General features: G+C 53.7%; 1 protein-coding gene across 2 annotated transcripts in view; it reads left to right on the top strand.

The window, feature by feature from the left end:
• The window catches only part of CARMIL2 (capping protein regulator and myosin 1 linker 2), a 124,592-nt gene that overhangs the window by 76,256 nt on the left and 33,269 nt on the right, over positions 1-15,067 (top strand). For both annotated transcript variants that reach the window (XM_065567782.1, XM_065567781.1), the window contains exon 31: positions 7,008-7,276. In XM_065567782.1, coding sequence (XP_065423854.1) covers positions 7,008-7,276 — 269 coding nt within the window. The remainder of the gene's footprint in view (positions 1-7,007; positions 7,277-15,067) is intronic.

The following is a 15,067-nucleotide window of genomic DNA, read 5'->3' as shown; positions in this document are numbered from 1 at the left end:
CAGCCTCTGTAATGCAAATAAAAGCAGCCAGAATGCCGCCGAGCCCTTGCTGCTCTAACAACAGGCACCGACTCTGCCACCTGCCCTCAGCCGCACAGCATCTGCAGCGGCCGGATTTACCTTTCCTGGCAAAAATAGAAGCAGCTCCTGGATTTCCACTCAGCTTCATGCCTGGGTCTCCGTGGCAATGCGTTCACGCTGCAGGGTATTTATTCCCACGCCGGCGCTGGGGCGTTTTCTTGTCAGATTTCCAAGGTTTCTGCTCGTGTTTTTTCCCAAAAACCTTTTGTTACTTGAGTTACTTTGGGCTGCAAGAGGACAACTCTGCAAAGGACCAGATCATGCCATATCTGTTAGCATTGCCCCTGTAGCCGCAGCCATATCCAGGGCTGGCCAGTTGGCTAACAAGCTTCCTTGCAGTATGCATGGGTCTAGCCCCTTCTGCTCCAGAGTGGGGGGCTGTGCTTGGGGAGTGGGGTTGGCTGCCCCGGCAGCTTGTAGACTCCTGGGGTATGTGCTGCAATGGGGCAGCATAGCTAGGCCGTGTACCATTTCTAGCACGTGGGGTCTTGGTATTACCACAACCAGCTAGAGGACAGCAGCCGTGGAGGAGCACCGGTGGCTCCTCTTACTTCCCACTTACTGGAAGACCGGGCTCTGGTGTTGGAGCATTCACAGCTACCAGTACTGGGATTATACCTGCCTCTAAAAACAAGGAGCTGATGAAGCTCACGGCACCTTCCGTTCTCTCCTAAAGGGCAGAGAGCGTCTTTTGCCGGTGAGTGGCATACGACGGGGCGCAGGAGTTAAACTCATTCCAGTGGGGCTGCTGGTCCCTGCTCTGTGGGGAACGGGCTTCTCTTTGCATCTCCCTGCATGGGCTGGCAAAGGTTGGGAGCAGTCGTGGAGGCAGTGTGCCCAGCCTGCAGGAGAGCGAGTGAAGCAACCTGCCAACTGGAAGGTGGAACCTAGGATGTTAAAGGAGGAAATAGAGGTCGCTTGGGCCTGTGAGCTCCATGAGTCCCTTAAACGTACACTTGCCAGTTATAAGGAACATCAGAATGGCTGTACTGGGTCAGACCAATGGTCTGTCTAGCCCAGTGTCCTGTTTTATGATGCCAGGTGCTTCAGGGGGCATGAACAGGACAGGCAATCGTGGAGTGATCCATCCCCTGTTGTCCGCTCCCAGATTCGGGCAGTCACAGGCTAGGGACACCCAGAGCATGGGGTTGCATCCCTGACCATCTTGGCTAATAGCCACTGATCCTACATGAACTTAGCTAATTCTTTTTAGAACTTAGTTATACTTTTGGCCTTTACAACATTCCATGGCAACAAGTTCCACAGACTGACTGTGCGCTGTGTGAAGAAGAACTTCCTTTTGTTTGATTTATATCTGCTGCCTGTTCATTTCAGTGGGTGACCCCTGGGTTCTTGTGTTGTGTGAAGGGGTAAATAACACTTCCCGATACACTTTCTCCACACCAGTCACGATTTTATAGACCTCTCTCATCCCCCCCTTAGTTGTCTCATTTCCAAGATGAACATTCCCAGTCTTATTAATCTCTCCTCATATGGAAGCTGTTCTGTACCCTGAATCATTTTTGTTGCCCTTCTCTATATCTTTTCCAATTCTAATACAGCTTTTTTGCAATGGGGTGACCAGAACTGCACGCAGTATCAAGATGTGGGCGTACCATGGATTTATATAGAGGCAATATGATATTTTCTGTCTTATTATCTATCCCTTTTTTAATGGTTCCTAACATTCTGTTCACTTTTTTGACTGCCACTGCACATTGCGTGGATGTTTTCAGAGAACTACCCACAATGACTCCAAGATCTCTCTTTTGATTGGTAATTGCTAATTCAGACCCCATCATTTTGTATGTGTAGTTGGGATGATGTTTTCCAATGTGCACTATTTTGCATTTATCAACATTGAATTTCATCTGCCATTTTGTAACCCTGTCACCCAGTTTTGTGAGATCCTTTTGTAGCTCTTCACTGTCTGCCTTGGACTTAACTATCTTGAGTAGTTTTGTGACATCTGTAAACTTTGTCACCTCTCTGTTTACCCCTTTTTTCAGATTGCTTACGAATATATTGAATAGGACAGGGCCCAGTACAGACCCCTGGGGGACACCACTATTTACCTCTCTCTATTCTGAAAACTGACCATTTATTCCTACCCTTTGTTTCCCATCTTTTAACCAGTTACTGATCCATGCGAGGACCTTCCCTCTCATCCCAGTCTAGTGCCAGAATCCATTGCTCCGTGTTCCTAGCCCAAGGGGCTCTCTGTACATAATGTACCACGTGGGACTGCAGGTGCAGGCAGGGCGAGGTGGCTGCCAGGGCAGAGAAGGTCCTTCCCACATGGAGCATTTTCAGTGTAGCATCAGCCACTCAGCAGCAAACCGTTCCCAATGGGGACCCAGGTGTGCACTCTGTCCCTGCCAACGCTGGGCCCCTGAATGGGCTGCCCTAAGGCAGCAGGCTGCTCTGTGGTGCCTGCTGGAGCCCCCACCTGTGGCACTGGAGTGCCTGGATTAGAAGATGTGCCCCCTATCCAGGGGGCCTGCAGTGCTAAGCTCTCTGCACTGGCAGCAGCTCAGTCGGGCACGGCCCCTCTCTACCCTCCTCGGGAGAGCTGCTGGCTCATTTGGGAATGGTTCTGGTGGCCCCAGCAGTGGGAACCCCAGCTCCTGTTCCCCTCCTGGAACTGGTCTCTCTCTCCTTCCCCACCAGCTGGCTACAGGTGAGGAAGGGACTGACTTAAGAAAGCAAACGCCATTGAACTCAGCAAGGAAATGCTACCTGCTAGTGGCCCCCTTTCTGGCTGCCCCAGGCCCCTGATCTCCCGCTCAGTGTTGCGTCAGCACAGAGCTGATCATGCACTGCCACACGGTATTTAACTGCATGTTTAACTCCAGTATGAAACTGCAGAAAAACCTGACAGTCTCTGGATTAAGTTTAGAAGTGTGAGCAACAAGGGTGATGGTGTGGTGGGAGTCTGCTATATCTCCCTGGTCTGGTTTGAGGTGAACAAGGCTTTCTTCAGGCAACTAACAGGTCCTGGTTCTCATGGGAGACTTCAATCACCCCGATATCTGCTGGAAGAGCAATACAGCGGTGCACAGACAATCCAGGAAGTTTTGGGAAACTGTAGGGGACAATTTCCTGGTGCAAGTGCTGGAGGAACCAACTAGGGGCAGAGCTCTTCTTGACCTGCTGCTTACAAACCAGGAAGAATTAGTAGAGGAAGCAAAAGTGGATGGGAACCTGGGAGGCAGTGACCATGAGATGGTTGAGTTCAGGATCCTGACACAAGGAAGAAAGGAGAGCAGCAGAATACGCACCCTGGACTTCAGAAAAGCAGACTTTAACTCCCTTAGGGAGCTGATGGGCAGGATCCCCTTGGAGTATAACATGAGTGGGAAAGGAGGCCAGGAGAGCTGGCTGTATTTTAAAGAATCCTTATTGAGGTTGTGGGAACAAACCATCCCGATGTGTAGTAAGAATAGTACATATGGCAGGCGACCAGCTTGGCTTAACAGTGAAATCCTTGCTGATCTTAAACACAAAAAAGAAGCTTACAAGAAGTTTGGACAGATGACCAGGGAGGAGTATAAAAATATTGCTAGAGCTTGCAGGGATGTAATCAGGAAGCCCAAGGCGCAATTGGACTTGCAGCTAGCAAGGGATATTAAGAGTAACAAGAAGGGTTTCTTCAGGTATGTTAGCAACAAGAAGGTGGTCAGGGAAAGTGTGGGCCTCTTACTGAATGAGGGAGGCAACCTAGTGACAGAGGATGTGGAAAAAGCTAATGTACTCAATGCTTTTTTCATCTCTGTCTTCACGAACAAGGTCAGCTCCCAGACTACTGAACAGGGCAGCACAGCAAGGGGAGGAGGTGACCAGCCCTGTGTGGAGAAAGAAGTGGTTCAGGACTATCTAGAAAAGCTGGATGAGCACAAGTCCATGGGGCCGGATGTGCTGCATCCGAGGGTGCTAAAGGAGTTGGCAGATGTGATTGCAGAACTACTGGCCATTATCTTTGAAAACTCCTGGCGATTGGGGGAGGTCCCGGATGACTGGGAAAAGGCTAATGTAGTGCCCATCTTTAAAAAAGGGAAGAAGGAGGATCCGGGGAACTACAGGCCAGTCAGCCTCACCTCAGTCCCTGGAAAAATCATGGAGCAGGTCCTCAAGGAATCAATTTTGAAGCACTTGGAGGAGAGGAAAGTGATCAGGAACAGTCAGCATGGATTCACCAAGGGGAAGTCGTGCCTGACTAACCTAATTGCCTTCTATGAGGAGATAACTGGCTCTGTGGATGAGGGGAAAGCAGTGGATGTGTTATTCCTGGACTTTAGCAAAGCTTTTGATACGGTCTCCCACAGTATTCTTGCCAGCAAGTTAAAAAAGTATGGGCTGGATGAATGGACTATAAAGTGGATAAAAAGCTGGCTAGATTGTCGGGCTCAATGGGTAGTGATTAATGGCTTTATGTCTAGTTGGCAGCCGGTATCAAGCAGAGTGCCCCAAGGGTCGGTCCTGGGGCCGGTTTTGTTCAATATCTTCATTAATGATCTGGAAGGTGGCCTGGATTGCACCCTCAGCAAGTTTGTGGATGACACTAAACTGGGGGGAGAGGTAGATATGCTGGAGGGTAGGGATAGGATCCAGAGTGACCTAGACAAATTGGAGGATTGGGCCAAAAGAAATCTGATCAGGTTTAACAAGGACAAGAGCAGAGTCCTGCACTTAGGACGGAAGAATCCCATGCACTGCTACAGACTAGGGACCGAATGGCTAGGCAGCAGTTCTGCAGAAAAGGACCTAGGGGTCACAGTGGACGAGAAGCGGGATATGGGTCAACAGTGTGCCCTTGTTGGCAAGCAGGCCAATGGCATTTTGGGCTGTATAAGTAGGGGCATTGCCAGCAGATCAAGGGATGTGATCATTCCCCTCTATTTGACATTGGTGAGGCCTCATCTGGAGTACTGTGTTCAGTTTTGGGCCCCACACTACAAGAAGGATGTGGAAAAATTGGAAAGAGTCCAGCGGAGGGCAACAAAAATGATTAGGGGACTGGAGCACATGACTTATGAGGAGAGGCTGAGGGAACTGGGATTGTTTAGTCTGCAGAAGAGAAGAATGAGGGGGGATTTGATAGCTGCTTTAAACTACCTGAAAAGGGGGTTCCAAAGAGGATGGATCTAGACTGTTCTCAGTGGTGGCAGATGACAGAACAAGGAGTAATGGTCTCAAGTTGCAGTGGGGGAGGTCTAGGTTGGATATTAGGAAAAACGTTTTCACTAGGAGGGTGGTGAAGCACTGGAATGGGTTACGTAGGGAGCTGGTGGAATCTCCTTCCTTAGAGGCTTGACAAAGCCCTGGCTGGGATGATTTAGTTGGGGATTGGTCCTGCTTTGAGCAGGGGGTTGGACTAGATGACCTCCTGAGATCCCTTCCAACCCTGATATTCTATGATTCGATGTAGCAAGGAGGGCCGTGCTGGAGAGTCTGAGCAATGTGGACTCTCTGGAGCACGTGTGGTCAGGTCAGTAGAAATACTAGCCGTGGTGCAGCTGCCTTCCTGAGGTCTGTCTGTCCGTCTGCATGTGATGGGGGTGGGTAACGTGCAGCACTCCAGGTTGGCTGCCTATTGCCTCTCAGAGGAGAGACGCTCACCCTGGTACCTTGCTTATGCTGCTGACCAGACACAGGCCCTGATACTGCAGTTGGAGCCACGGGGTGGGCCCCAGCACTGCATGGGGTCTGATCGGAGTCGCTGGTCTGTGTGGACACAGGGTTTGCCCTTGTGGTTCTGATGGCAGGAGCGCAGGCTGGTTCCGGAGCAGCCGTTTTTGAGTGGTGTCGATCCTACCCGGGCCACTGCCAGCTGCAAAGGTGATGGGAACCTCTTCACCGCCAGCGGGCATACAGGCTCCAGAGAGAGGGTGCTGGCCCAGGCCACCAAAGGGCAGTGCTGACCTGACCTGCCCTCCGCCATAGAGGTTCTCTGGTGGGAGCGTAACATTGCGTCTCCAGAACGGAACCCCTGGGGGTGGGAGGCCGGGGCATCCCTCTAAATCAGCATTTATTCCAGCCCTTCCGGGGGTGAATTCCCCTGGAGCCCAGGGAAGGGGGACTCGGTCGATCTGCCCCACCAATTGCAGCTCCCCCCGGGGGTACTCTGCTAGGTTGTGATTAACCTCTATTGGAGTGTGTGCTGTTTCAGGGTAATACGGTATCACCGATAAAACGATTGTTAATTATTATTAGTTGTGTTTACCAGAGTGCCTGGGATCCCTAGCCAGGACCCCGCTGTGTCAGGCGCTGCACAGCCACACAACAAGGAAACAGCCCCTGCCCCAAGACCTCATGTCCAACACACTAGCCTGTTAGCCCAAGCTGATTGGAACTGAAAGCATCACACGTGTTATCGGTCCATGACCTGCCTGCATTTTGTGTTTAAAATTCACTGAGGGGAGCAAATGCCGCCTAGCTAAACTGGGCTCCGTTTGAATCGAGTTTTGCTAGTTTTGTCCACTTAAAAGTTAAAAGGAGAGCAGCGATTTCTCCCCTGGTAGCTCTTCAGCTGCCCATGCCCAGAGTGGGCGCAAGCCCTGACCAGTGCCCTACTGACACGCACAAAAGTCTGCCCGGATGCTGCCAGCCCTGGGAGCACAAGCGCCTGCCGATCCCCGGGGAAGTTCTGTGCATGGAAGACCTGGCAGGATCAGGCCCAGAACTAACAGCAAGTCAGTTCCAAGAGGATAATGCACAAGCTACTCCCACTGTCCGTGGCAGTTTTGCAAACTGTGTGGCAAGGTTTATTTTTTCCCTGTGGTGAGCATGCTAGCCGTGATCTGCAAGGCTCTCTCTGAGCTGCTTGTGTAATAATCTCCCCGTGGCAGGAAACCCTGCGCAGGGACAGCGTTCCGCCTGTGTCAGATTTTCAAAGGTTTTCTCCACCTTCTCCCCCACCCCTCCAGGTCGGTCGGAGCTCGATCTTCAGGCAGAGGCAGAAGATAAGGAGATTGGAACTCACCAGGCTCTGCTGTCAGTCAGCTGTGCCTCTCTGAAGTCACGCCCTGCCTCCACAAAGGATGCTGAGACTGGAAGCAGTTTGCTTCCTTTCCCAGAGCCTGCACCCACACAATCCCTTATGGACCTGCCAACTGAGGGAGAGAAACTGGAGCACTACACCCGAGCTAGGCCCCGACCCCACCGCAGGAACAAGCAGCCTCCAAGCAAGCCCCATGTAAGCCCGCTTTTCATTTTTCAATCAGGCAGGGCTTAATTATGTGGTGGGGAAATATCTTTAATCAGCATTTATTCCAGCCCTGAAAGATGAAGCACAGTGAACAGCAGCTGCTTTATTATGCAGTCATCCGCTGAGCTTCGGCTGCTGCTGGTTTTCACCTTAGAGGAGGAGGTTGTGGGTGAGGGTCTGTGGTGTTTGTATATTGCCGGTGGATTGCTAAAATCTTTCCTGAGATGCTGCAGCTACATTGTAGTTGTGACAAGCAGAGAAGCTGCAGTCTGCATGCAGGGGCTTTGCCCATTTGCAGTGTCGCTTTCTGTCTGAGAATATTGATTTGAACCCTTTTTGGCTGGCTGGAAAGTCTCTGGTGGGGTGTATTTACCACCTACCGGAGCCTTCAGCAAAACTGGGCAATTTGCTTCAACTCTTAGATGCTTGTTTGCCCCAAGAATACACTGGCATGATGAGAAGGCCCTTACCCTTTTGAAGGGATTTGGAATTAACCGTGTCTTTTCCACAGTAAAAATGCTCACTGACTGGTATCCGGCTCTGATACTTCTGACTCATTTGATTAGTTTCAAAAGTGACAGGATCTGCCCCCTTTCCGTCAATCAGTTCATTTATAACTCAGCCTTAGGCCTTGGGGGAAGGCAAAATAACTATGGGGGGCTGTGGAGTTAGAGCCTAAGTCAAGCAAAAGATCACCGTTTCTGGAGGAGCTGGGTAGTCATTTAGGCCAGACTAGCCCATCTCACGGCGGGATGGTTTTAAAAAGCTGAGGAGCAGAGTTTGGTTCCCTTGTCAAGCTGTTTCTGTTAATCGATCATTGGCTTCGTTTTCAAAGCAGGGGATTCTGTCTCCATGCAGAACGAACCCAGGGTTTGCCCTGCACACAGGGAGAGTCTGATGCTCCCAGCCCCTCCTGGGAGCAAGCGTCAGCTGTTGGTGCAGGGTGCGTGGCAGGGCTCAGAGCCCCATCCGTGGGCTTTGTTCTGAGCGAGGGTAATGGCGGTGGTGCCCCTCCAGGTTCCCAGTGGTAGAGGTCTGGCCCGCTCCAGGGTTCATGTCCGAGGAGGTGCGGCCCACCCTCAGCACCCCGCTCTGCACTGACGCCACCTCCCTGGCACGTAGGGGACACAGAGGGTCCCTTTGCACAGCCCACCCTCTGCCAAGGGTGAATTCTGCCCCGGGACCTGCCTGGCATAAAACCTGGCACCTGCATTCCGAGCTCTGCAGAGCTGCCACCTGGCGCGGGCGTTCGGAGAGTCCCTGGCTGAGGGCCAGCACCGGGCACTGGGAATCGCACTGGGCTGGCCTCTCATAGGCATGCTTTAGGCATATCCTGTGGGCCAAAGGGGATGGATGGGATTTTACCAGAGGGTTCAGCAGGCTGCCGCTAATTTGACTTCTCTCCAGTGTCAGGGTTAGTGGCTGTGTCCCTGCTCCGCGGCTGTTCTGGCAGACAGGGTACCCCTCTGACCTCACTTCTCGCCTTCCCTCTCTTCCATTGGGGCCCAGCAGACACAGCCAGAGGGAGGTAACTCTGGCATCAAGCAGGGGCTGTGTGTTTACACACGGCGCAGGGTGGTGGTCAGCCAGGTGTCTGAGGTCTAACACCGTGAACCCAAAGGGAGAATCGCTTTGATTGGAGAGAAACGGTTCCTGCTCCTTATTGAGCCTGAGATGATAGAAGTCTTAACGGCCTCTTCCCAGAGACACAGTTCCTCGTGTCGGTGAGAGCCGGGCAAGCTCCAGCCTCCAAAGAGGAAAGGCTCTTTCGGGTCTCTTCTTTCTCTCTGCACCACCGAGACCCAGGAACCTCCCCTGGAGCGTTCCCCCGAGATTTCACTGGGCTCAGACCTGGCATGTGCACAGCATCCGGGACCTGCTGCCTGTACCGGGGCTCACCCCTTAGGGGGCTGGGGCTTGCCAGCCCTGATTACAGAGTGAGGGACCACTGGGGTGGCTCTAGAAAGGGCAACAGGGGGCTGCACAACGGGCGATGCTCCAGAAGCTCTGGTCGAGTCTGCAGTGTGAGGAACGGCTCCTGCGGGGAAGACCTGAGACCAGGGGAGTTGCCCTAGGCAGGGAGGCCTGCGAGAGACCCTGACCCAGGGGAGAGCCTGCAGAGGCCCCAGCCAGGAAGGCCTGGGAGGAGAAAGAGAAAGCTTGGGTTGGGGGGCCTTAGGACTAGACTTGGTTTGGGGAGTGGAGGGTTTTGATGGTTTATTTTATATTGATAAGCCCAGGCCCCAAGAAGGGGTATTTTTGCCCAAGAAAAAACCTGGAGGGAAGTTTTATTTGAAAAGTCCAAGAGGGGAAAAGGAGGCCGGCTGCCTCTAGGATGACCCCAGGCCACGGGGGGTGCATGGGAAGCTGCTGGCCTGGTTCCACTGTCTCACTAACTAGCAAGCTATACTAGCGGTACAGTCAGGCCCCAGGCCTGCACAGCTGCGGAGTATGACGGTGATCAGCTTGACACATCTCCTCCACACGAAAGAGGATGAGTTCCCTCCCATGCTGCCTGGTCTAGCAGCGAGTTGCTCCTACAGACAGGGACAGGCCCAAGGGACCGTCATGGCACTGCCTTTGGACTGCAGGGTTTTCTAGTCCGCTCCAGGCAGGAGAGAGTCCTTATGGGTTAGAATATTGCCTGAGCATTCGGCTAGGGCCGTCTCTGATGGATGTGATGTGCAAGTGGATGCTTAACACTGGCACCGCTCTCCAGAGGCATAAATAATGGTGGAATGAAAAGCTGGTATGGATTTAAATGCCAGCAAAGAAGAAATAGCCTTGTGCTTGTCAACTGCAAGCCATCGACCCTGTGCAACTCACGGGACCGGCCTGGGGTTGGACTGATGAGAATACCTAGCGCTGATGGATCTTGTTTCTGTCTGTCCCCTGGAGACGGCGGGCCAAGGTCTGCCCTTGGAGCTGTAGGCACCCTTCTAACGGAGTCACTGCAGCTTGTCCCAGTGTGCTAGGGACTTGACCGAACTTTCTTTGTCCTTTCCCAAGCTGCCCACCCTTGCCTTGGTCCGGACGAAGCACTTCAGCGTCTGCCCCTTGCAACGTCTGGTTTTGTTGTGCCGCGCCCTCCTTGCTCTGCAGCTGCTGCTCATTAGCCAGGTTCTCTGCATGGTGCCTTTGGCACGGGGCAGCTCAGACAGGCCTGAAACGGTTCACAGAGAACCCCAGCGTGTTAAGGGCACCTTTGTGCCCCATGGCCGTTGCTCAGGTGCCTCGGGCTGGTTGTAGGTAGCGCACTCCAGCGGGAGCCAGGCCCAGGTCGCTTTATGGGCTATAGCCCAAAGGTCAGCTTTTGCAGGTGCGTAGTCAGGTTTATACACCTGCTTAAGTGCTTTGCTGAGTTGGAGACGGAGCATCCCAAGGAGCATTAATCACCTCTGGATGCAGAGCGGTGGCTGGCAGGGGTGCGGGCCTGCTTCAGAAGACCCACTCTGTGGCAAACACTTAGCAGCGAAGAAGGAGAGACCCTGGGTGAGACCTCATTACCGTGTCCTGCAAGCCCAAGTTTGGCCCAGTAGGAAGAAAAATGAAAATGTTGGCTCTGTCCCAGCCAACGCTCGGCTCTCCTGTGAGCTTGCAGGGCTCGGGAGTGCTGCAGGGCTGCTGTAATTTGAAAGTACTTTTTAATTCGTGGCATTGATGGGACAAAACGTCTGAGTTAACTGACCTAGAACTAGGGAAGGACATGAGCCAGACCCCCAGAGCCAGACTCTGGGGCAGTTTGGATCTGCAGACAGTGCTGGGAAGGAATCCTGACTACTCCACGCAGGCCCATGGGGAGAGCTCTGCGAAAGTCCTGCCTCCTGGGAGGCCTGTGCGTCTGCACGGTGGAACAGGAGCAGCTGGCTCGGAGAAGATAGGACTGTGCTTAAAGCTTTTGCCACCTCCTGTAAGTAACCCCATTAGAAGGGGCTTCGTAGCCCATTCCTCCCTTTGTGTATTGCGTTTAGACTGGGGTGGAGGGGGGAGGGGCTCCTGTGGCTTTTGACGGAGCCGTGGAAAGTCCCCAGATGGGAGCATTTGGTTCACAAGGCAACAGATCCCATTTTAGCGCTCAGTAACTCCAGCCCTCCATAAACGCTAGAATTCTCCCAGGGCGGGCTGCGGAGGTGAGTGGGGAGGAGGAAGTGTGGGAGGATGAGAGCCCTTCCAGGTGTTTAGCTGGGATCATTACAAGCTAGCAGCTGTTCTGTGTCTGACTGCACCCCAGGGAGTCCCTGGCCCTCCTAGCAGTCGGGGAGGGGGCTGGGGGGGCAGTGTTCCATTCCACGGCCCTGGCGGTAGGACTAAACTTATAGAATTAGGATGATAACACTTTGCACTTGGTGCTTTTACATTTTCTTTCCAAAGGGCCTTACACACAGTAACTAGTTCATCCCTGGAGCCTTCCTGGGAGTTGGGTAACCCGATGTGACTAACCCCATCTTCAGCTGGGGAAACTGAGGCACTCAGCAGGCCGCACCCAGATCTAGGGGAAGACGGTGCAGTTCTCCTGGGCCAAAGTGGGTGGGGCTGTGAATGGTGATGTAAGTTGCCCATTGGGCTCATGGTACTAGTGCTTTGGCCATAGCCTTGGTTGGACAGCGCTGTTGTTGTACCATGTTGGCATTCAGTGAGTGTGCAAAATGAGCATGAGGTGTGCTGGCCCAGCAGGAGGGGGTTGCACGGGGGGTTAAGATCACATAGCTTTCCTGCCCTGCTTTATGTTACACCCCAACAGTTAGCTGTCTGTCTGGCTAATGCCTCTTCTGCCTAGGCAACATGTAGTGTTACACACCTGCTGGCTGGGTGACTGCGTGCGAATTGGGGCACGGTGGCCTCACTGCTGGCAGGAGTTACCCGACCGGCTCTATGACAGGGCAGGAGGATACAGGGTCCTGCATGCCAGGCTTGGCCTCCCCCTGCCTTTTTAGTTCCTTGCAAAGCTCCTGTCCGCTCCCTGTCTCTGGAAGCAGGTGCTGGCTGAGGTCTGCATCCCTCAATAACGGAGCATCACTTGCTCGTTGATGTCTCCTACAGGAAACGTTCCACTCACTAATCTCTACTCCACCACCCGGGAGGTGAGCTAGAGTTGGATGCTCTAGGATAGAACCAGAAACAATGGGTTTAAACTGCAGCAAGGGAGGTCTAGGTTGGACATTAGGAAAAAGTTCCTAACTGTCAGGGTGGTTAAACACTGGAACAAATTGCCTAGGGAGGTTGTGGAATCTCCGTCTCTGGAGATATTTAAGAGTAGGTTAGATAAATGTCTATCAGGGATGGTCTAGACAGTATTTGGTCCTGCCATGCGGGCAGGGGACTGGACTCGATGACCTCTCGAGGTCCCTTCCAGTCCTATAATCTATGAATCTATGAATCTCCCTCACTTTGGGAGGCAGTTACTTGGCTGGTTTCTAGCCCCTGCCCTCCCAGCTGGAGCCGTGGCCTTGGTGCTCAAACTGCTAAGCCATAGAGACCTTCTGCAAGAGCAGAGACTGTGTTCAGTGGGGGAATCAGAGGGGTCTGTCACGGGGCGGGACTCACCAGCATGGCACCTCCTGCTGGTCGTCCAGGGAATTAGCATTTCCAGCCTCCGGAGCACCCTCTGCAGGCCGATGTCCTGCTTGCCGCTGGGCCCGAGTCCCTCCTGGACCGCGGTGCCCCTTTCAGGCCGGGGTGCTGCCCCCTGGCAATACCCCCACGGATCTGGGTCTCCCCTCCCCAGGGGACCCCCAACCCTCTAGCCCCACCTCAGACTATGGCTACTGCCAGTCTCGATCTAGCCCCCGTTCACTGGGGCAGACTGCAGTGTAAGTGCCACTCATCACCGGCAAGGGGAGGTTGGACCTGCTGCCTCTGCCGACCCATGGGCCGCCCCCTCTGCAACCCCAGTACCCTTTCCGGCCTTTAACAAGGCCTGCAACCTGGGGGGTTTCCAGGCTGGAGCTCCCCAGCTCCTCTGGCCTTCCCCAGCCTTGCTCCACTTTAGGTACCTTCTCTAGCTCCCAGCAGCCAGGCCCTTCTCCCTCAGCAAGCTAGAGAGAGACTATCAACTACTGGCTTCACTGGCTTGTATAGGGCCAGCTGCAGTCTGACTGGGGCGTGGCCCAGCTGCGGCTGCTTCCCCAATCAGCGAGCCTTTAGCTCGCAGCCCCAGCCCCCTCCCAGGGCAGGAGCAGGTGACCACCCCGCTACAGGGCCCATTCTGAGAAACGGAAGTGATTATCCTCTGAGTGCACACATCCTGCTGGGTGAGGGCTCTTGTCTGCCATGCAAAATGCTCCCTAGCCTAGGAAAACAGCCCATAGAAAGCGACTCCCTGGAGAGCTGTGTGTGCTGCAGGCATTCCTGTGCCCGTGGGCGCATGCCTTTAGACACCTCCTTGGGTATGACACAAACACGCCCTGGGTTGGCAGTGGCCATCCTAGGCTTCCCGCCGGGGAATAGCCCAAGCACCCCGGGGTTCCCCAGGGGGCCCGGTCTTTGGTATCACTCATGTCAATCAAAGGCTTCCTCTCCAAAGCACATGGTTGGACTTGGATGTGAACACGACCCTGGGGATTGAAAAGGAGCTCCTGGATGGCCCAGGCCAATGCCCCCGTGTGTTTAGCTGGGGGAGCCCCCAGGGGACAAGGCCTTTCTGATTGGTCATACTTGTTAACGCTCTGGAAGGAAGAATCAGCCCATTCCTCACTTTAGCGGGTGATGCTGCATGGGGGGTGGGGGGAGGGGGATAAGTGTGACGAGCAGGAAGGGCAGAGAAACCCTAGAGAGAGACCAGTGGGATCTGACACAGGAGTAGGGAATAGCAAATTGGACCTGGGAAAACAAGTGGCATTTGTCTGGGGGAACCCATGGCCATGGGGTGACAGACAGTGGGGGGAGCAGCCAGCCAATGAGACGTGCACATGTGAGGGGAGTGTGGTTTGGGGGTGGACCCAGGCCTGTTAGCAAGATAGCGGGTCTCGTCCCAGGCTGTTGGGTGACTGACACATTTGGGACACGATGCTCGGGTCTGGGCTCTGCCATGCAGTAAAGATAGAGAGGGGGTGGGAGGTGCAGGCACTGGAGCAGCGTGTGAGGAGAGCAGTGAAAGGGCCGGACACTGAGGAGGTGAGGAGGTGAAGAAGCTTGGGCAGGAGATCTGGGCTAGCAGCTGGCCAGCAGGGGCCTGCTCCCACACACAGGAGTGGTGGTGTTTCCAGGGGGGCAGGATCATAGAATCATAGAATATCAGGGTTGGAAGGGAATTCAGGAGGTCATCTAGTCCAACCCCCTGCTCAAAGTAGGACCAATCCCCAACTAAATCATCCCAGCCAGGGCTTTGTCAAGCCTCTAAGGAAGGAGATTCCACCAACTCCCTAGGGAACCCATTCCAGTGCTTCACCACCCTCCTAGTGAAATAGTGTTTCCTAATATCCAACCTAGACCTCCCCCACTGCAACTTGAGACCATTGCTCCTTGTTCTGTCATCTGCCACCACTGAGAACAGTCTAGATTCATCCTCTGTGGAACCCCCCTTCAGGTAGTTGAAAGCAGCTATCAAATCCCCCCTCACTCTTCTCTTCTGTAGACTAAATAACCCCAGTTCCCTCAGCCTCTCCTCGTAAGTCATGTGCCCCAGCCCCCTAATAATTTTCGTTGCCCTCTGCTGGACTCTCTCCAATTTGTCCACATCCCTTCTGTAGTTGGGGCCCCAAAACTGGACCCAATACTCCAGGTATGGCCTCACCAGTGCCGAGTGGAGGGGAATTATCACTTCCCTAGATCTGCTGGCAG

This window comes from Chrysemys picta, chromosome 14 (assembly GCF_011386835.1).
Source record: "Chrysemys picta bellii isolate R12L10 chromosome 14, ASM1138683v2, whole genome shotgun sequence".
Taxonomy (NCBI): Eukaryota; Metazoa; Chordata; order Testudines; family Emydidae; genus Chrysemys; species Chrysemys picta.
Note: the sequence above shows the minus strand (reverse complement) of the source record. Positions and strands in the feature narration are given on the sequence as shown.